This window comes from Pezoporus flaviventris, unplaced genomic scaffold (genome assembly GCF_033815535.1).
Source record: "Pezoporus flaviventris isolate CSIRO_AGI_PZ_B2104156 unplaced genomic scaffold, CSIRO_AGI_Pfla_v1 ptg000025l, whole genome shotgun sequence".
Lineage (NCBI taxonomy): Eukaryota > Metazoa > Chordata > Aves > Psittaciformes > Psittacidae > Pezoporus > Pezoporus flaviventris.
Window position 1 is genome coordinate 31,818,722 of NW_026892573.1, and position 23,038 is coordinate 31,841,759.

At 45.4% G+C, this 23,038-nt stretch overlaps 1 protein-coding gene across 11 annotated transcripts in view; it reads left to right on the forward strand.

Annotated features, from left to right (window-relative positions):
* TENM4 (teneurin transmembrane protein 4) overlaps nt 1-23,038 on the forward strand; it is a 759,599-nt gene that overhangs the window by 703,973 nt on the left and 32,588 nt on the right. For all 11 annotated transcript variants that reach the window (XM_061458042.1, XM_061458041.1, XM_061458044.1 and 8 more), the window contains 3 exons: nt 2,871-3,025; nt 8,264-9,141; nt 20,053-20,225. In XM_061458042.1, coding sequence (XP_061314026.1) covers nt 2,871-3,025; nt 8,264-9,141; nt 20,053-20,225 — 1,206 coding nt within the window. The remainder of the gene's footprint in view (nt 1-2,870; nt 3,026-8,263; nt 9,142-20,052; nt 20,226-23,038) is intronic.

Genomic DNA, 23,038 nt, shown 5'->3' on the forward strand with positions numbered 1-23,038 from the left:
TACCATACTGCTTAAAGAGCCCCACTGCATTCCTGATTGTCAAGCAAGCATTAAAGAACTTGCCATTCACTTAGAGGAGCAGTAACCTTCACTTCAACAGCAGACACCGATGAGAGGAGACATGCGCCAACATCCTGGATGGCTTGTTGAACAGGGCACTAACTGGGGCACAGTGCTGACAGATCTCATGGCAGGTGAAGACAACCTCCAGAAAGCCATGGATGCCAGTGAGATATTGATGCCTTTACCACCAGATCCCTCTGCAAGCCTTAGGCAAAGTGCTAAGATGCAACTGATGTGTTTATTTTGTATAGAGAGAATAAATGGCCGCCAGTGCTCCGGTAGCATTCAGACGTGCAACAGGTATTTTCTGCTCCTCCTCGAGATTCTTGTTTCATGGTCCTGCAAAGATCAGCCCTATCTCAGCGTGAATTAAACACAGGTATTGGAATGTAGGACCAGAAGCAATCTTTTGGGTCATTTAGTCCTGTCATCCATTATCTCAGCAATCCTGCCATGTAATCCCCTCCAAAATTAATGAACTTCATCTTAAAAGCAGCAAGTAATTTTCCTCACTGCCCTAGAGGCTGTTCTGAAACCTCACTTCTTTGATGGTCCAATATCTAACCCAGGTCAAAATGCTGCCCTTCAGACAGGGAGATGCTGTGAAGAACTAAGGAAAATGCTGGGTTGACCTCCTAGCGTCAAATACACCGCTCCCATTCAACTCAGTGATCTGAAACAGCACTTTCCTGACTCCTGATTGACTTTGAATGCAGAGGTTGCAACCATGGCTGAATCCCTTCCTTTATTCAGTTCAACAGAGAAGTTTGTTTTTAGTCCCAAACAATGACTTAGTCCTAAGGTTTCCCTGCCATTCCTTCCAGGCATCTTCTGTGGCTTTCTGTGTGACCAAACGTGATGTTTTTCAATGTATCATCCACCTCCATGCAATAGTTACAGCGCTGGCTGAAGGCCATGATTTTAATTGCCAAAGCAATCAGGGGATTAGTCCCTGCCACGTGTAACTCTCAAATGTTTGATCTGTGAACTGCTGCATCTGTACTTCACAGCAGAGCTCACAGTGGATGGAGACTGAGGGTAAATGTTTCAAACAAGGGGATCTGGCTGTAAAACAGCGCTGTGGAGAAACACACAGTCTCATCGCTTCCTCAGGAAGAGCCTCAAAGCTTTCTGTCTGAAACAGGGTGCCCATCATTTATGTCACTGTGATGACAGCCAAAAAAACACTAGGGTGAGGATTCATTTCATCTGCCTGCAGTATAAACGTTCCCTTTAGAGGTATTTGCTGTACTCTCCTTTTAGAGTCAGTGGGGAGGAAAAGGTGTTTCTGGCAGGATTCATGTAATCTCTTCTGGGTATCTGCTGTAGGGTGATAGGAATTGCACCCTAGAAGTAGGTCTTGCTCTCCACTGATTGGAAAAGCTCCAGATGCTTACTAGGATGCACAATTCAGATGTCTGCTTTTTGCCAAGTGATTGCTACCCTGCTAGCCAAAGAAACCAAACAGGAAGATCCCAATATTCTCATAGAATCATGGAATAGTTAGGGTTGGAAAGGACCTTAAGCTCATCCAGTTCCAACTCCCCTGCCATGGGCAGGGACACCTCACACTAAACCATGCCACCAAGGCTCTGTCCAACCTGGCCTTGAACACTGCCAGGGATGGAGCATTCACAGCTTCCCTGGGCAACCCATTCCAGTGCCTCACCACTATCCCAGTGGTGAGTGTCTATCCCAGGCAGAATTTTTGCTTGCATAGAAAAGCGTGTTAAAGGCTTCTACATTCTTTTACTGTTCCTTTAAGCTCTTTTAATGTCTTTAAGCCCCTCAAACATTACAATGAGCAGAATTCTGCAGGGCAGATGAGATGGATGACTCTATTAGTTTCTGTGGAGTTATTTTTAATTTATACTAGCATAAAAGAGAGGTGAATGGGGCCCTTAACTTTTTATTCCTTCCTTAGCCATGGACTTTCTCTGTGACCTTGTACAAATGGCTTTATCTGTTATTTTCCTGATATGTAAAATTAGGATGATCACACTCATACACTGCTATGAGGTCTAATTAATAAGTGTAAAGCACTATGGAAGCCTCTGATGGAAGATGCAGAGTGTAGCTAGCCTGGGATAAAGAGGATTAAAGGAGGTTGTGCCAAGATAAGCACTTGAGAAATGATGCTTAGGGGGAAGTGAAATGACACATGTCTACAGGTGAGGAACTGAGGATCAGCAGCCCGTGGCTGCTGTCAGCAGACCTCAAACCCACTGATGGGAGTGTGTCTACAAAGGAGGTTTGGACAATGAACTGAATCACTGAGCAGTGTTCAGAGATAGGTGAAATACTACAGGAATCCACATTTATCCGCCTGGAATTTGATTCACCTGATGGGTCTTTCACAGCCTTTTTCATCACCATTTCTGAAAGATTCACCAGTGTAATATGTTCATGTGCATGGCTTACCAGTCATACTATGAGCAATAGCACCATGTTTCTGAACATGTAAGACTAATATAATATAAGACTTTCTAATACAGCTATTAGGAAGACATATAGCTATTAGAAAACCTTCTCCTTTCAGTGGTTCACCAAATGCCATGCCCTTTTCCAAGTGAACAGGGAATTCTAAATGGCATCACGTGCCAGTTGGAAGTGCCTTCCATGGAATGGTTCCTGATAACCAGGAGTCCCCCATGTCCAACTCTCATCTCATCCCTTTTGAATGCCATAACATACATTGCTCCCAACCTTACTGCTTCATGAACGTCAAACCAGGCACCAACTTCTATTCATCCCATGATTGTCAGGTTGCTGTTACTCTCTGACTGTCTTGCTTTTGCCCTCCCCAGGCATCACCGTGGACAAGTTTGGGCTGATTTACTTTGTGGATGGCACCATGATCAGGAGGATTGATCAGAATGGGATCATCTCAACAGTGTTGGGTTCCAATGACTTGACCTCTGCTCGGCCTCTCAGCTGTGACTCTGTCATGGACATTTCTCAGGTAAGATGATGGTTTGGTTGGGTTTCTACGAAATAGGAGCCTATGCTTTCACCCTATCTGCATGTCTGTGCCTCCCCATGTTTGACAAAGGGGGAAGGGCTCAAGGAGAATTACATCTCTACATAGTTTATGGTATGAAAATGACTGGGTGAAAAAGAAAGATCCTATGGAGACTGAAAGAAAGACATAACTGATCTAACACAAAGATGATCAGGGTCTGGAACACCTCTCTTGTGAGGAGAGACTTTGGGAGCTGGGCCCGTTTAGTCTAGAGAAGAGAAGGCTGAGAGGGGATCTCATTAATGCATATAAATGTCTCAAAAGCAGGTACCAAGAGGATGGTGCCAGACTCTTTTCAGTGGTGCCCAGTGACAGGATGAAGAGCAATGGCCATAAACTAAACCTCAAGAAGCTCTTGCCCCAACATGATGGAGTGACATGGTCTACTGTGTGGTGTCCTGGCCCATGGCAGGGGTTTGGAAATGAATGATCTTATTAAGGTGCAGGGGGTTGGAACTGAATGATTTTAAGGTCCTTTCCAACCCAAACCATTCTGTGATTCTATGAGAAAGAACTTCTTTATGCTGAGGGTGGCAGAGCACTGGAACAGGCTGTCCAAGGGGGATTGTGGAGTCTCTTTTTCTGGAGATATTCAAAACCTACCATGGATGCATCCCTGTGTAACCTGCTCTGGGTAGTCCTGCCTTGGCATTGGATTGGGCCAGATGATCTCCAGAGGTCCTTTCCAACCCTAATGATGTCTGTGAACTCAGACATCTCTGAGGTTCAAAGATGTCCCAGCCACAGAAGAGAGTTGTTTCAGCACTCCCAATGAACAGGAGGCACAGATTCCTGGGAAGGCAGGTTCCCTTAGGCTCACTTCTCGGGAAACTAGTTGCTTTAGGCTAAAAAGACCAGGCACAGCAGTACTCATTTTACTAGCCCTGTGTGCCGTGCTCTGTTATTACAACTCAGCTAACCATGGGGTGTTTTTCTTTGCTTCCCTCCATCCTAATTTGGCCCAGCACAATTTTAGACCTGAATGAAATTAACATCTAGGAAATCCTGATTGGAGGCCGTGGTGCCAGAATTAGCAACAGCAGGAAAACAAGAATCTTGAATTGCATCAGATTGCAAATTGGTTGCAGCCACCATCACGCTGGGCTTTTTAAGTCCTGCTGCTTAGGGGTGCAGAGAAAAAGAAAGAGAGAATATAAAAATCTCAGTTTGATGATTGCTTTCCTTCTGCATGGCACAGAAAAGAAATCTGTTACAGCCCAGCACTTGCTTTGGTGGGGCATTGGCCAACCTGTCAAATTGTGCCAGTTTAGAGATGGTGTCCTTTGAAACCTTTGTGCCACTTGTTGTTTGCCTGGCTATAGGAATGTTGCCCTCTCCTATGAAAATACAGATCATAGCTGGAGGGCTAAGTACTGTTATTCAGCCACAATAGATGTCAATGGGGTTTCCTTTTTGTAACTACCTAGATAATTTCTGTGCTCCCATATGGAATCTGTTCTTCTTGTTTTTCCTTCTAATTTGAACAGATTATTCTTGCTTCTTTGCAGCTGGTTCCCACTGCCCGCAATTTATGAACAAGCTGAAATTATGAGTTTAAAAGCCATCATGCCTTCTATAGAAGCAAATTTTGCTGGTTGAAGGCCATCTTGTAGTATGTTTCTCATCTTACCGGCATAGTACTTTCTTTAGCTGAATTTCAAGGGCAGTTACCACAAGACCATTGAGGATTAAGGCTTTAAAAACCATTTTCTAGTAGGTTACATTGCTTATATATGTATATATAACAAAGTCATAGAACCATAGAATCATAGAATGGTTTGGGTTGGAAAGGACCTTAAGATCATCCAGTTCCAACCCCTCTGCCATGGGCAGGGACACCTCACACTAGACCATGTCACCCAAGACTCCATCCAACCAGGGATGGAGCATTTACTTCTTTGTGTAACACATGCCAGGGCCTCACCACCCTCGCAGTAAAGAACTTCTTCCTTATATCCAATCTAAACTTCCCCTGTTTCAGTTTGAACCCATCACCCCTTGTCCTATCACTACAGTCCCTGACGAAGAGTCCCTCTCCAGCACCCTTATAGCCCCCTTCAGACACTGGAAGCTGCTCTGAGATCTCCACGCAGCTTCTCTTCTCCAGGCTGAACAGCCCCAACTTTCTCAGCCTGTCATGTTTAAATACTTCTGAGATGAGCTAAAATGTACCAGCTAAAGACTTTCTTTTCCCTTTATAAAATGACAGGAGCTGATTTTAGATGAACCTGTCCCGAGATGGGCAGATTAACCACTGGTGGTCTGGACAAATGCACCCAAGACAGGTTTAACTTCAAAAGAAAACCAGACCAAAAAGCAGCTTGAGAAGTAGCTTTTCATCATTTGCAGTGGCTAGAAGGGTCTTTTCTGTCAGGTTGCTGAGGCTCCCTGGGACATGAGGACATGAAATATTTAGCTGCCAATGTTGACAAGGGATGGTCTTTCAGAAATTGAAGATTCCCTTGTCGGTTCAGAATAAACCCTGCTCTTGATGCTAACTCAAGGCTGCGGAGCTTAAAGACCACTGGAAGGGATGGAGGCATGCATTATTAAAGAGAAAACCACAGGCTATGATGTTTGACTACAGGAAGGGTTAAAATAGGCCAGGAACTGAGGAAAGGGAGATTGTGCAAATAGAGAACTAGAGTAGGCAGAGCACAGCAGCTGCTTAGCCGTGAAAACAAGCTTCGGAAGCCCTGCCATTGGAAGGCTCAATGGATTAAATACCTTGTGTCCAATGCTAATAAAACAGAATAGAATAAAGTAGAATAAAATAAAACTAAATAAAAATATAATAAAATTTGAAAAGGGATTCAAACATCACTAAAAGCATCAAAAGTAAAACATGGCTGTGGCAGAGATGTTCAACTCCAGGCTTTAAAAGTAGGAATCTCTTGTCTTCCTCTGGTCCCTTCTTGTTCTTGGTTTTAAGTAAAATCACACTGAGAGATGGTTTGCTGGACCTGAGACTGCTGCCACCTCCTCCTCCTCCTTCTTCCAAGAAGCTTGCAAATATAATATTTATAGATGCAAAATACCCCCCCCCCCCCCCCCCAAAACTTAGTCACCTCAAACAAATAAGAAGCAGCAGCAACTGAGATGGATGACAAATTCTTCCAAACTGGATGTCTGAAACAAAGAAACAGGGAGATCCTGGCGCTGCACATCCATATTGAACGTGCCAAGATCCCAGAGCACACCATGGAACGGTTTTAAACTAGAAGAAGGGAGATTCAGGCTGGGTGCGAGGAAGAAACTCTTTATAATGAGGTTGGTAAAACACTGGCACAGGCTGCCCTGAGAGGTGGTGGATGCGCCATCCCTGGAGACATTCAAGGCCAGGCTGGATGGGGTTCTGGGCAACCTGATCTAGTTGAGGATATCCCCACTCAATGCAGGGGAGTTGGGTTAAATGAACTCTGAAGGTTCCTTCCAGCCCAAACTCGTCTATGATTCTATTCTATGCTGTTGAGTACAGATTAAAACCACATGGGTGCAGTCAGTTGTTCCATTCAATTACCCTCCACACCTCTACCATGGGGAAGATGGAACGTTAGGAAAACATATAAGCATTGCATGGTTGCCGTCAACACAATATTGACTCCTTTTTTCCTATGTAAACATGAAGTAAAATGAAATAACTTTTAAATGCACAATTTACATGTATTTATAAAAACAAATACAGTTCAATTGCCCTGAATTCTGTTGCTAAATGTTTCTTAGGTTTGGTGACTAAAAGATTAGTCTCACTTGAAAAGACGGTATACTGCAGAAGTAGAGCTAGAGACCTTCTATTGCTCACTCACTCATGGTGTTACCAGTCACTTCTTCAGTTTATTTGTGTATATGGGTTGTCAGTATAGAATCACAGAACCATAGAATGGTTTGGATTGGAAAGGTCCTTAAAATCATCCAGTTCCAACCCCCTTGCCATGGGCAGGGATGCCTCACACTAGACCGTGTCACCCAAACCTCTGTCCAGCCTGGCCTTGAACACTGCCAGGGATGGAGCATTCAGAGCTTCACTGGGCAACAGGACTGTGATGTGTCACTATTGCTTGAACCCATTCTTCCACTATGCTAAAACCAAAGTGCAAACCACTCTGAAGACAGGAGGTTTTTAATCCCTGAGTTGAAATTGTCTGAATTCCTTGTGAATTGCTATTTTGCATTTTTGCAGCATCAAGAAGAAAATCTGTGGTTATAACTCAGCGCACACACATGCTGCCACAGCTACCCCTATTGTGTCTATCCCTCCCCGTCATTTACCCAGAGGAGCTTGGCCACTTGTCTGGAATATCCTTTAGTAAAAGGATCGCTCTTTTGTTTGATTGATTTCATAGCACTTCACACAGCAAAATGCCCAGTCCTGGCTCTTTGCTATCAGGTCCAGGCTCCACCAATTTAAGAAGCATTGTTTGAAAAGGAGAAATCCCCTTGAATCCCCCTCCTGGAGAAGAGAAGGCTCCTTAAGGGGAGACCTTAGAGCAGCTCCAGTGCCTAAAGGGGCTGCAGGAAAGCTGGAGAGGGGCTTTGGACAAGGGCCTGTAGGGACAGGCCAAGGGGAATGGCTTTAACCTGCCCGAGGGGAGACTGAGATGAGCTCTGAAGCAGAAGCTCTTCCCTGTGAGGGTGCTGAGGCGCTGGCACAGGGTGCCCAGAGAAGCTGTGGCTGCCCCATCCGTGGCAGTGTTCAAGGCCAGGTTGGACACAGGGGCTTGGAGCAAGCTGCTCTAGTGGAAGGTGTCCCTGCCTGTGGCAGGGGTTGGAGCTGGAGGAGCTTTAAGGTCCCTTCCAACACAAACCAGTCTGGAACTCTATGGTTCTATGAATCTTCAGATCTTCTGGTTTAATTCTTCATTCTTTGGGCACTGATGCCCCTTCCACAGCCCCTGACTCCTCATACCAAGGTGAAGAAAGAGCTGAGGTGAGTCTGCCTCTGTCCATCACCCTGCTCCCACCACTGCTGCAGTGTGGAGTGTGGGTGTCCATAGGTGTCTGCTACATGTGACTGGGAGCTAAGACCCCTCACTCATACCAGGGTTGTGTCACCTACGGCCACCATATCAAGCAGCTGTGTTTCTTTTACCCATGTTGAAACATCCTCATTGCAATTGATTTATGACAATGATGCCGGGTCTTGCTATAGTAATTTCCTTGTGTTGTTTTGCCATTAAGGTTCGTCTGGAATGGCCCACGGATCTGGCAGTCAATCCAATGGATAACTCACTCTACGTCCTGGACAATAACGTTGTGTTGCAGATATCTGAGAACCACCAAGTACGCATCGTGGCAGGGAGGCCCATGCACTGCCAAGTGCCAGGCATGGATCACTTCCTCCTTAGCAAGGTGGCAATCCATGCCACGCTGGAGTCTGCCACCGCCCTGGCTGTCTCACATAACGGGGTCCTGTATATTGCTGAGACTGATGAGAAGAAGATCAACCGCATCAGGCAGGTCACCACCAACGGAGAGATATCCCTCGTTGCCGGCGCACCAAGCAGCTGTGACTGCAAGAACGATGCTAATTGTGACTGCTTCTCAGGGGATGATGGCTATGCCAAGGATGCCAAACTCAATGCGCCATCCTCCCTCGCCGTGTGTGCGGATGGGGAGCTCTATGTTGCTGATCTTGGGAATATCCGAATCCGCTTTATTCGGAAAAACAAACCGTTCCTCAACACGCAAAACCTATATGAGTTATCCTCACCTATAGACCAGGAACTCTACTTGTTTGACACCAGTGGGAAGCACCTTTATACTCAGAGCCTTACCACTGGGGATTATCTTTACAATTTTACTTACTCTGGAGATGGAGATATAACCCTGATCACTGACAATAATGGCAACTTGGTCAATATCCGAAGAGATTCCACAGGGATGCCCCTCTGGCTGGTGGTGCCTGATGGCCAAGTCTACTGGGTGACAATTGGTACCAACAGCGCACTCAAGAGTGTAACAACACAGGGGCATGAAGTGGCCATGATGACTTACCACGGCAACTCTGGTCTCCTTGCCACTAAAAGCAATGAAAATGGTTGGACAACGTTTTATGAGTAAGTACATTAGGAATATTGTGCTGCTGACTTCACTCTGTGCTCTCTGAACCATGAAAGGTTGATAGAATTTAATTCCCTGGACAGAATTATAGTCCAAATAAAATGGCCAGAACAGAGAAAATTGGATCAAACACTAAATACTGGAAAGAAGTACATTAGAGTTTGAATAACCTCCCTCTATCAAGTCAAGAGTCAGGCAGTTTCTGCTGAGTTTTAAATCAGCTAAGTCATTTGGACACCTGGTTCTCCTTGCATGCAGTCAGGCCTGGGTATTTAGGTTGCTGTCAGAGAATTTTTCTTGGCTTTGAAAGCTTTGGAAGTGTCAAAGTTCCATCAGATCCTCTTTTTTCCACAGCTTTTCACCTCCTTCCCATGCTGTAGTGTCCTTTTTGAGCTTCGGTAAAAGGGCTGATGTAGAATGACAACTGGCAATGACTAATGACAGCTTGCTCAGACAGTGAGGCTGTAATTAATGGGCTGCTTGATCTCTATTGTTGTCATTGGCCTCACTAAGCTTTAAAAATAGCCTCAGAGCTGTTCAAGACCATCCCTGCCCCAAAGAGGTTTTTGAGCAGAGAGAAGATGGGATGTATTGAAAACCCAGCGATGGCAGTGGCTTGAAGATTTGTACTTCTCTATATTACTCTTAGCAATTCCCTGCTTATAACTACCATGGAGGCAACACATTTCTGATTCAAATTGGAAAAAGATAGATAACCGAATGAAGGGCACCTAGAAGGAGGCTCTGCAAATTCATCCTGCTGCTGAGAAGCCTTTTACCTCCCTCTTCCTCAGTTTCATTTATGTTTTCAAGTCGAACCTCTTTGAAACACTCCTTTTAGTGCATAATTTCCCATATGGTTTGAGTGGGTACATGGAAGTGTTCAGCTACCATAATAGACCCATTGTAAGAGTCCAATTTGGCTTAAATAGACAGTTCCCAAGATTACAAAGAAAAAAGCTGTCAAATAAAGAGGCTGAGGGAAGTAAAGCTGCCTAAACCCACATATTCCTATGTTAGACATGCACATACTTTGGGTCTTCCTTTAAAATGTTCCAGGCCCAGTTGCAAAGTTTGCTTAATACTCACCATTAGTGCTCCTGCCTCAAAAAAGAACTGATGGAAACTCTGTGATGAATCTTTTGAAAGGTTTATTTGCATTCCATCAATGTTCTGCTTGCAATTACTAGAGCGATATTCCTCAGTGAATCAAAGTTAATACCCTTCCATCTCTTACAGTGAATTTGCTTGAGGGGGGCTTTAGGGAGGAAAGATAGGGTGTTTTTCTCTATAGCAGTGGAAGCCTGCTATATGCCAGGACCATTGTGCTGAATTAAGGAGGTATTGTATTGTCTTTTTGCAAAGAACCCAATAGTTTCTGTGCTTGAAAACAGATGTAGCCATGGAGAGTAAAGCAAACTAAACATTACAGCTAATAATGGTCAGATTTATACCTCAAACATCATCTTTTCTTTTTAAAGTGTGACTGAAAATATAAAGGAGATAAAAAGAGACAGAAGCTAAAATCCAACTTATTTCTGTGGATATATTTATAACAGTGATCCATTATTTCTTGCTATCCAACAAAATAGAGCATTTGTGAAAGTCATCATTGTGGTCCTTTAATGCACTTCAGAAGAGTCATAAGAAAGCTTTTTAGAGCTAAATGGAAGACAGTATTCTCCAGTGGCTGGGCTATGGAAATCTTGACTAGAGCGAGTCAGCACTAGATGATAGCACAGCATCACTGAAATCAGATCTGGGAATGTGTCTTCAGAGATACCTCATCCAAACCTGTGATCAGTTATCTCCATCTAACTCGTCCTGACAGATTCTGATGCAACCTGACAGAACTACAGGGCAGAAGTCTATATCTGAATGTTACCTCAGCCTCCTTTTATAGCTAATGGAGAGAAGCAGGCACTTTCAAGGTGTGTTACTTATGAGTTATGTCAGGTATCTGCTTTAGGACATGAGTTGGATTCTGAAGGTTTCTCTCTGTAAAGGTAGTCCAGAATGATTACCTCAGATACAGATATTTACACTGCAGATGTCTATGATTTGGTCATATGGATCCTATCAAAGTCATCTAAGTTACTCATAAATATTGCTACTGATAGCAATGTATTTATCTTACTGTTATTGCTAGAAAGCTTTTTTACTTGCTCAGTCTAAATCTTCCTTGCTTGAACTGGAGAACGTCACTATTCATCCTATCCTATCCTATCCTATCCTATCCTATCCTATCCTATCCTATCCTATCCTATCCACTAGGGACTTGGAAAGCAGATCAGCCTGCTCTTCTCCACTGTTAAAAGTACACATCAAATGGCTCAAGAACTTGCTCTGTGATAGCTCTCAAAGGTAATCAGTAGGGAATCATCCAGGCCAGGTTGGATGGGGCTTGGAGCAACCTGGTCTAGTGAAAGGTGTCCCTGCCCGTGGCAGGGGTTGGAACTAGATGAGCTTTAAGGTCCCTTCCAACCCAAACCATTCTAGGTTCCTATGATCCAATGGGATTGTTTCAGGTGAATCAGCAGAGATTGATTCTACCCAGGTTTTGCATGTAATGTGAGAAAAATATATAAAATCAGACCAATAAAATGCAAAGATCAGTAAATGAAGGTTGGAGACTTCTACTGCTTGATAAAGTAGGTTTCATTTAAACAAAATATGTTCTTACACCCTCTAGTGCCAGGGTGCACATGTAACAGGCCACATCTAAAGAACTGCGCTGAGCATTGACTCTAGAGGTTGCAGTGAGCAAAGCATCAAGTCATTCAGTGTGATCCTCAGCATAATTCCATGGCAAATCCGTCAAACTTGTTGCTTGGATGGACAAATAAAACAAACACATATACTCATCCTGCTTTTCTTGTAGTGGGTAGTAGAAAGCTGATTTTATCCCTGTACAGCATCAATGAGACTAATACTGTCAGTTCTGATGGTTGTGGTTTATGAAGCACAGTGAATCGTAGAATAGTTAGGGTTGGAAAGGACCTTAAGATCATCCAGTTCCAACCCCCCTGCCATGGGCAGGGACACCTCACACTAAACCATGGAACCCAAGGCTCTGTCCAACCTAGCCTTGAACGCTGCCAGGGATGGAGCATTCACAACTTCCTTGGGCAACCTGTGTGTGCAGAAAAACACTACCAAAATACATTTGTGGGGAGGAAGATGCTTGATCTGCATATCTTAATGTGAAAAAGACTGAAAAATGTCTAGGTCACAGCATGTCAGCAAAAAACTGTCACCTACAGTGAATTCCTAGCACAGAAAGGCTTGAGAAGGGTAAGGGGCTGGAAGGCAAACCCAGAGAACCTCAAGTCGATAGGAAGGCAGGATATTTTCAGGCTGAGATTGGAGTGCCCAAGCATGAGAAGCAGTATCTTAGTATCTTAGATCATGGCTCTAGAGGCCTTTCTTAATACATATTCTTTACCAGATAGAAGATTTGCATGAGTCAAACACAAATTGCAGGGATAAGTGCAGGCAAGGCAGGGTGGAATCTGAGTTCCTTGGTATCCAAGAAACTGAAGAAGGTGATGTGAACCAAATCAACATTCAATGCCTTTAGTTTATTGGTTTCTGTATCAGAACATCAGGAAATCTACTGTAAGTTTAAGTGATTTAGGTAAATGTTCCAATCACAAGCAGCTGGGAAGTGCTCTCCTCAGGGTTTTCAGTCATGGCTGAGGGGAAAGGTGAAGCTCCTATTTCTGTTGTGCTCATGGCCAAGAAATAAAGACATCATATCTGATTCTGAGGAGAAACTTCATCTTTTTCGCAGCACATAATAGTGGTTTATGGGTCAGGGCAAGCTGGACACCACTGTATAAGAACTTAAGAGTAAAGGTAAATCACCTGGCAATTTTACACTTCACTAGTGGTCCCATGAAGAACGTGCTTCTAAGATTTACCTTTACCTGACTGTCCACACACATCCATAAACCAGACATCCAACACGAAAGAGCAGTGGTGTTGCAAGAGCGGCAACTCTACATGTATACACATCCAGCATCTCTGTTTCCCCTTTGTTTGTTGCTCTCACCAGGGCATTTCATAGAATCATAGAACCCTAGAATGGTTTGGGTTGAAGGGACTTTAAAGCTCGTCCAGTTCCAACCACAGGCAGGGACACCTTCCCCTAGAGCAGCAATCTGAGCAACCTGGGTTGTTCTCAGCCTTTATCATAAGGCTGCAAAGAGCTGTGACATAGGGGAATGTTGCTGTGATTCTGGAGAGAAGGGAAGGAGGCAGGATACACTGATACTGGAGGTCTATCTCTAGGGCACACCAGGGAATCCAGGTCCTGCAAGGGTTCAGGCTGGACTGGCCCATTGTCCCTTCATTTCCATAGTGGAAGGAGGTAAGTGCTGTCTGCAGGCAGCAGCAGACTTGCTCACAGCACAGCTTTTCTTTCACACATCCTACACCAAAGCTTGCTGTACCAATCCTGCTTTATTGGGTTGAGTGCTGAGTAAGGTTCAGTGCATAATGGTGAAGTTTCCCTTTCCTTGAGAGTGAAACTTCGCTCCCTGCAGTAATTAGCCTGTCCCCAAAGGCCCATCTAGGACTTCTTTGATGATTTTAGCATTATAGAGACCTTCTCTGCCTCTGCAGAGAGCTTGACATTTGCTGTCAATTAATGCAATGCAGCTCAGCTTGTCCAGTGACTGGATTAAAGCCTTGCCTTCCCATTGAACTTGTGACAGTGATAATCAGCAGCAGAGGAGGCTGATCTGGAAACCCTGCCAGGGGAACAGCTTCTTGTTGTTCCACTCCTCAAGTCAAAGACAAAGGGTGGTATGTGACTACTCGCGTCTTTGTTGTTGCTGCTTTCTCACTCGACCTGATAAAATTGCTACCGGCTCTCACAAAGTTCCTAAGCAGTTGCTGTTTGTGTGCTCCAGAGTCTGGGAATTCTTATTAATGTATTTGTTTAAATCAAGAACACAGCAATTATCATGATTAGCTCATTGAGATGGTATCACTGTATGGTAATTCAGTTTCCCCCTGAGCCCAAGTCAAACCTTCGCTGCATTATTGAGCCCAAATGAAGCCTTTTTTGCTTAGGTCCTTTGTGTGCCCAATTAGTTTCAAAGGTCACCTCCTCCCATATGGAATTAAATCCTTTCACATCACTTGCAGCCAAGCCCAGAAACTCAAAACCTTTTCATGGACTGCCCAAGATGTGGCTCACAGCTGCCTGGAGGGCAAAGGGTCTTGTGGAGCCAGATCTTCAGATGGGCAATAAAGGGAGCTTTGACCCGTAACAGGGCAGGCTGTTTTACGGGGAAGCAAGCTCTGCCAAACCTCACACACTGTAATGGGTGCAAGGTAGGAGCCAGCTGGACTGAGCATGCAGGAGGACCTTGGGTGGCTTCCCAGTGACCCCCAGGACTCAGAGAGCTCCCACCCCAGCATCAGCGGTGTTTGGTGCACCAACCAGTGTCTTGGTCTGGGCAATTGGGGTAGCAGAACTGGGTGTTGTGGTCAGGATCTACCACGGGGTGAGTGCAGACTCGGTCTGCCTTGCGGTTGACATAAAGGCTTTGAATTTTGTTCCCATTTAGTGGAACCCAGAGATAAATAACCCTTATTGCCTTCAGAGGATCAACCACTTGACTGAGAAAAGCTTGCTTACTGCATTGCTAACATCCCTTTAGCACCTGATGATATCTCAAGTCAAACACTTGAGTTTTGGGGGTGTCCTTGGTTTAGTCACTCAAGTGAGGGTCTCTTTCTGCTCCTGCAGCAGGCTGGGGTATGAGAATCACTTTTGTCTTTGGCTCTCCCTTTCCTTTTAGCAAGATTTCTTTGCTCCACAGTTTCTTCATGATAAAATAATCAGATTCTTGTTGTTCTTCTGAGGAAGTTACTCCAGTAAGTGCCATGATAAAATAGTACCTCTCCAGTACTCTCACTGAGTTGTGAGGTCATGTCTTGATCCATTGGCCTGGCCTGAAATGAATGCCTAGTGGTGTCAGAGTTTAGTTAAGACCCAAGGGAACCAGAAGTATCATAAAAGCTAGAGCGAGATCTTCCTATCTTCCTCAGCACATCCGGGCAGACAGAAGATTCTATAGATGGTGGCTGCAACCTGGCCTTGTGTTATTAGGGACTTTGCCTCCATGTGTATTTGTCTGTTATAGATTCATTCTTAGTGCTGTGTGTAATGTCGTTTGAAAACGGGTAAGGAGGCAGTGGGTGCACATCTGTATAATTACATTCAAAATAGAGTTTGCAAAGGACACTTTGGCACTAAATGCAATATTATCATAGTGGGGTTTTTCTTATCTTGTACTCTTAAAAGGCTGATGAAATAGGAAAAAAAGCTAAAATGAAGAAACCCAGAGACTCAGGCAAGGAATTGATTTCTGAATAGATGGTACTTGGAATTGCTGTCTTTTAATTCCCAAGACCCAAGTCTCTACACAATGGTAATGTGATAAATGAAAGCTCTGGATGTTTACAAGCTTACAATTAGGGCTCATAAGCACCGAATACCATTTTAATTCTGTGCATTGAACCTTAGCTAAATACGTTTCCAATGGGCAATGGATGGCAACTGCTTCCTTTGCTGGCCTAATAATTGCCACTGTAATGGTAAGCGCTGAGCCTGTGCAGCAGGTTGGAATGGGAGGCAGCAGCTGTGTTAGCAGGTGATGAATTCATTGCTCGTAGTGGCTGCTGCGTGCGCTCCCCTGATTCAGATATTCCTTAATTCTGGTGCTTTCAGAGCATTTGGAGAACACAGAAGTCTTGGGCTCTGATGAAAACCAGCCCAACTCCTAAATCCCAACACGGTGGAAAAAGGCCTAGGCAGCTTAGCTGCAAAATGAGGTGACTAGGAGAGATTTATCTCACTGCAAATACCAGGGCACACCTGCAGCTATATATGAGCCAGGCACTTGGCCTTTCCAAGCTAAGAATGTGCCCTAGAAATGCCTTTACAGGGCTGAAAGCAGAGGTAGAAGGAACCACCTCATTTAACTCATGAAGCACATTATCTCTTTGGGATGTGCAAGCCTTCAAGCATCCAGAGAGACTGGGGGTATGTGACAGACGATATCAGGTATGTGCTGTGTGATCTAAATGAAGGGAAAAGGGGGAAATGCTCCAGTCCTGAGCGAAAGAGAAAAGGAGCTGCTTGCCAAGAGGAAAATGCTGTGTGTATCCATGCTACCTGGCTTCCCACAGCTCCTTTTCCATTGTGCTGGCTAAAAGGAGGTTTTTCTCTGGACATGGGTGTTTTACACTTCATCTGCCACCAGATAAGAATAATAACAGCAATGGGAACACTGCAGTTGTGCTGCCTTCTCCCATTCCTGCCTGTGTAACATATGACATCCTTGCAGCTGCAAATAGGGGAGCTGTCACCCGCAAAGCGAGTCCCTTCTTCGCTGCTTGGCAGAGGGGCAGCAGCTCTTGCAAAGGCATAAAACACAGATGGTCCAGGTTACTTGTGATGGAGGCTAATGGGGTGACTAAATAGGTGCCAAAAGTCTAAGGTACATGTGCAGACACCTTAAACCAATTCCAGCACACCATTCCAGGCTGTTCTGGCCCAAAAAGAGCCTTGCTTCTCAGGATCTAAAGTCCCAAATGGAAGTCCTTGCTTGGTGAAGTTCTTCCCTATAGTGTAAGTGTTGTACAGCTGTAAAAATGGAAGTGTGTGAAATAAATGTATTGTACTTGGTTATTTTGACTTTAAAAGAGAAATGTGTGCGCAGAGGGCTAGGCACCATCACACTCTTTCATGCCTGGGGCTGTTAAAGTGGGCATCCACAGGTTTTTGAGGCTTTCTTTGGAGCACCAAAGGAGGGCTTGAATAGCGTACAGGGTTTCTGGTGACTCTCAGCATGGTGCTGAGTGTCATTCAGTTAGGATAAAACGTGACTCACAAGGCATTGACTCAACACTTACATGAAATAGCTCCCATGGACAAGCTCTCTGCCCCCATCCTGGCTGTTGCTCTCCTTCTTTCCCTCATCCGCAGACCTCCTTTCACACTTGCACCTGAATTACACCAAAGTCGGCCCTTAGACTTCAGTGCAGCACATGCAGGTTTTGGCTATGACTTTAAGGGGTGAATCAGGCTCCATTTCAGGAGCAGCTCATTATTTAAAGTATAAATAGAGCAAGATAAATAAGTCCTGCTGATACCACCAAGGTGCCAAATTCATATCCATACTCCTTAACGTTCGGAGCATGTGAGGTCTGGGTCTACCTTTACAGTTCAGACTGGTTTATATATAGGACTCTTAATGTCATGGTAGAAAGAATTTGGGGTGTTACACAGCACACCTTTAGCAATGTTTTCTCAGCTTGAAGGAGAGACTAAATCATGTCCCTTGTGTCCTGTTTCAGCAGAAGGGGTAAAGATATCATCACCTGTGATGTTTCCAGTTTAAAACTCACTGTTCTGGGAGAAGATGTGCAGATGGCTGTGGAGAAAGCACAATCAAAGCACATACCATGTCAGTGCAAACAGGACACCCACAAGCATGGAGCAAAGCGTTCGGTGCTGAGAGCACGTTAGTCCTGGCTCTTGCAAGGAGATTCAGTTTGAATCCAAGCTATGTGCTGCTGGACGCTTGGAAAAGCTGTAACTGGTCTCTGCCAAACTCCTGCAATGCAGTCCTGAATTCATCCCATTCCCTCTTTTCCATCGCACAAGTGGCTGATTGATTGCCAAGAGCTTGGAGGGAAAGGGCAAGGCTGCCCTGTCCCCCATGCTTGGATAATCCTTTGACTGATAGGCTGACACCATGGAGGGCCAGATGCTTTCTTCTACCTTCCTACCTCCCCTTCTGCCCAATGGGCAGGAAAAGCTCCAAACCCAAAGGATGGAGACACTTGCAATGAGCTCACCCCCTTAGTCACTATGCACTAAGTATTAAAATTGGGCAAAAATCACTTTTTCAACCAGCCCTTCCTCACACTAAGGCACTGACAATGTATTGTCGGAAGCAGAGTACCAGCACTGTGTATGGATCTGGAAATGGATTGAGAATGGAAGAGGAGATGGATCTCTTTTCATGTGTATTGCAGTCAGTCCAATGGCTGCACCTGAGTCCCTCACAGATTGCAGTTCAAGAGTGCATTTCTTTCCCCTTCTTCACCTTTTCCTTTCCCTTCCATTTCCCTTTTCCCTTCCCTTGTTTGTTTAGGGGTTTTTGTTATTAGCTGGGGTTTTATTCCCCACCTCAGAGTAATCCTGAAGAGGAGGATCAAGAGTTCCTCAACCATCTGCTCCCTCCAAAGTCTGACCAGCTATACCCAGACCCTCCTTAACACATTTCTCTCCTCTATCCTTAAAACCATTGAGCAATGGGGTTTCCAGTGCTCCATCTATTGCTTGGAGCAACCAGAGGCCTGGAAAATGTTCTCCAGCTTCTGATCTGAATCTTCCTTGTTTCCATTGAAGCTGATTACTTCTTGTCACATCCTCAGTAGATGTGATGAGGGATTCATTATAATCCTCTTCAGAGCAAGCATTGTCAGGGTGTCATCTTCCCTTGTCCTTGTCCCCCCTCTTCTAAATTAACCCTTTTCTTTTGGGGGGGGGGGGGGCTTTCCTTCTTAGATCATGATTTCTAAGCTGCTATCCCTAATGTATCATTTACATTAGTTCATCATTCTGAGGACTGCTGCCTTCACTGGACACTGCGCTCTATCAAAGGCTCCCCAGTGGGTATTGCAGAAGATTGAGTCCTCTCTGCTCACCCACCAGTCACTTGGTATCCCCAAGTGATACGTTTTCTTGATATGATCTTCTTATATATCATATAAATCATTCTTAAATGATATGGAAGAAGTCAAACACTCATCACTGATTGCTTTAGCTGGAATTCTTCTCCTGTTTCTCCAAAACTATATAAATATCCCTTCCATGAAGGTCCGTCTCATCTGAAGATCCAGCAGCTCTGCAGAGATAAGCCAGTAGAGCATCCTGCTCTTCTCGAATTCCATCTACAACAGCCTCACAGCAAAGGTCCCTTGCCAGCCCTCTGCTCTGAGCTCAGTCTGTGATCCAAAGGCGCACTTTGGCAGTGCCACAAATGGGAGGCAGGAGGATCTGTTGGCTCTGTTGGCTCAGAAGGCCTCTAGACACAAGTTTCTGCTCCTCCTTTTTGCTGTTCAGTACTTCCCCCGAGTTTGTTAACTCCTGTGGGACCTGAATGTATGCAGCTTATTTCATCTGGGTCCACATCACAGAAACCATCCCAGATGGTGCTTATATTGATTCCCTCATTGGAAAAGCCAAGGACACAGTAGGGGTGAAAACTGAGCTGCCGTTTTACACTTTGAAGTCAGCCCTTCTAGATGGTGCTAGGAACAGTATAAGGCAGACACTGGGGTATCAGCTGCGCTCAGGGCTCTACACCATGTCCACAAAGGACAGTTCTCTGTCTGATGTGGCCAATCTGGCAGGTTCTTGCTCCTACTTTAATATTAGTTTCTAAAATAAGGGGGACAAATGCTGAAGAGCTCAGAACACAACCAGAGAAAACAGTTGGTGTCCTCCATAAACTCCTAGCTCTTGCTAGACAGGGTGCACAGGCCAGTGCTTTGCCATAAGTCACATCACAATAGATAGGAAATAAAGTTACTCTTGTAAACAAGAAGCACAGTGCAGAGAAGGGAGAAATGTTGTTAAAATAGAAGCTAATGCTTATTTAGTCATTTTCTGTTCTGTGCTTGATTTTCTTCAGCTAAAAGCTGTGATTTTCTTCTCATGAAGCCAAAAATTCATCACAGTGTGACAGTGACAATGTGTTTTTCTCTGGGAAAAAGTCTGGGTGAAGACTTCAAGACTTGGTGTCTGGTTTATAGCATGATTCCCTTATCCCACTCCTCTGTTGATGCTGTTGACTTCACTCCTTCCTCCCTTTCAGGTACGACAGCTTCGGCCGCCTCACCAACGTGACCTTCCCTACTGGCCAAGTGAGCAGCTTCCGCAGCGATACAGACAGCTCCGTGCACGTCCAGGTGGAAACCTCCAGCAAGGATGATGTTACAATAACAACCAATTTGTCAGCATCAGGAGCCTTCTACACCCTGCTCCAAGGTGAGTTGGGACACTGTCGCCCTCCCAGCCAAGCTGGAAACAACGGATTATCCATCATCTTGGGATTCCCCACATAAGAATGATAAGAAGCTGTTGGAGCAAGCCCAAAGGAGGCCACGGAGATGCTGCAAGGGCTGGAGCAGCTCTGCTCTGGAGCCAGGCTGAGAGAGCTGGGCTGGGTCAGCCTGGAGAAGAGAAGGCTCCTGAAGGGGAGACCTGAGAGCAGCTCCAGTGCCTAAAGGGGCTGCAGGAAAGCTGGAGAGGGGCTTTGGACAAGGGCCTGTAGGGACAGGCCAAGGGGAATGGCTTTAACCTGCCCGAGGGGAGACTGAGATGAGCTCTTGGGCAGAAGCTCTTCCCTGTGGGGGTGCTGAGGCGCTGGCACAGGGTGCCCAGAGAAGCTGTGGCTGCCCCAACCCTGGCAGTGTTCAAGGGCAGGTTGGACACAGGGGCTTGGAGCAAGCTGCTCTAGTGGAAGGGGTCCCTGCCTGTGGCAGGGGACTGGAACTGGATGAGCTTTAAGATCCCTTCCAACCCAAACCAGTCTGGGATTCTGTGATCAGGAAACAGGCATCATCTTGTTAATGCCAAACTCACCTGCATCCTTAGCACCGCTACATGCTCTTGCAGATGCCCACTCACACATTTAGCCACATTCCCTCACTCTGTGGTTGCTCTGCAGTTGTTTTGTGCTTCGTTCTCAACTGGTCCCCTTGCCATGCAGCCCTCATGCAGTACAGTCCTCCATCATCATCACCATTCCTGTTATAACAAAAAGGATTGCATAAATCTAGCTGCACTTTCAGCCAACCCCTTTGCTTTATTCTCTTAATGGCTTCCAACTTAGCAGTAGCTCTTCTCCTGGAACAGGCTTCTAGCTGGGTGCTGGAATCTCTGTGATTCCTTATTGCCTGGCTATTCAAGCATCCCTAAGGAAGCATCCAGGAAAATGCCCATCCCTGTCCTCAGAAGGTCTGTGTTTGAGCTGAAGGGCTGGTGTGCAGAGGCACAAAGGAGGAAACAGAGATGGGCAGTCAGGGTAGGACTCATAGGACCAGTTTGTGGCTGTTGGAAATGAGCACAGTTCTACCAGTGATGGTAAAGTGGGGAAGCGGAGCACTGATGAGGTGAAGGAAAGGTGTTGAAATGGGAAATAAAAGAGGAATTGATAGCAGGGCGGAAAGGTGCTGAAATACTGGTAGGAGCAGAATTTGTAGTGCACAAACCACACCAGCCTGGATCTGCAAGTTCTGTAGGCTCCTTAGGGTCAGCGTGAGCTATCACTCCTGTTCCCAGAGCCTGGAGAAAAGGAGACTTTCAGACTCCACTTTCTTCACCCCCCCAGCTCTCATTCACTCTTAGCCTGTGCCTAATGGCCGTGGGGTGTCAAACATCATTTCTCCTTATGAGGGATGAAGTGCTCCAAGTGAGACCAATGTGTTCCAGAGTCACATTTGTTCCCACATCACTGGCATATCCCTCCCCTTGTCTTTTCCTAAAAGCAAGTACCTCCTATGCCTGAACATTGCTTTTCCTGCCTCTGGAAAGGACAGCTGGGAGGGTGCCAGCCTCTTCAAACCATCCTCACTATTCCTGGAGGGAACACAGTGTCTTTCTTACTCTTTACTTCTAGCCTGCAAAGCAGATCCAACCTCTACCCTGCCCCATCCATCCACTCACATTGAAACGTCTGGCGACTGCACAGGCATGAGGTTGGCTTCATCTCAAGAGCCTAATTAAGCAATAGAGCCCACTGTTGGGGGCTCTTTAGTGACATAATTGACTGTGATGTGATTTATACACCCGGAGCTGAAGGCACAGTTAGATAATGGTGCCACAGTCAATTACCTCATTGTGCTGCCCTCCAGCACGGGGCCACTCTTACCATCAGGACATGTGGCATCACAAACAGCTCAACTGTCCTTAGAAGTACACAGTTATGGAAATGCTTGGATCTGAAGAAACTCATTTAAAGTGAAGGTCTGGATAACGCTGCAGAGGTGGCCTGTGACCTGCTGAGGCTGGCTTTCCCACAGGCACTAGGGACTGTGAATTCCCAAACTAGGGTAGCTGTTTGTTCATGGCAGCGCTGTAGAAACTGAAACAAGAGTTGCCCAGGGGTGTATTAAGCACAGCTGAAATGTAATTTGCCTTCCAAGTGCTTCTCCAGGGATGGAGTTGGAGGCATTCTAAAGGTCTGTGAGCATCTTGCCCTCTCCACTGTTCTCCAAGCAAAATGCATGTTGCAGATTCCCTTTGCTCGTGCATTTTCCTTATGGACTCGGCTCTGTCTAGCTTTCCCAAATCCTCGGTGAACCTCTCAGGAATGCTGGATCACACTGTGAATGGGTGAGATCTGAGAAGGCATTTTCAGAAGGTCACAGATTCCTGTCAGATGGATTTAGGAGCCTCTGCAGCTCGCAGGCACCTCAGCACCTCAGTGGGATTTTGTCCTCTGGACTAATGACAAAGTGAGCATTTGTTCAAAGCCAAAATAGGCAGTAGTGCCCTAGAGCCAAAGCAACATAAAATACAACATCCAATGGCCCCTGGATTTCATGTAGCCCTTGAGGAGTTGCTTCCAAAGCCAGGGAAGAGTCTTCTCTTGGGAAAATGTTGGAAGTGGAGGGTTTAAATTCCCCACAGTGCTGGTGACAATCCACCATAACCCCTCTGTGCTGCTTATGGGACACAAAGGGAGCATCACATGTTCAGTGAATTTCATGGTGGCCTTCATGCTTTCCCTTGCTTCCTGGTGACAGAGGGAGGAATATGTTAACTGTGCAGAGATATTTCATTGATTTGATTTAAAG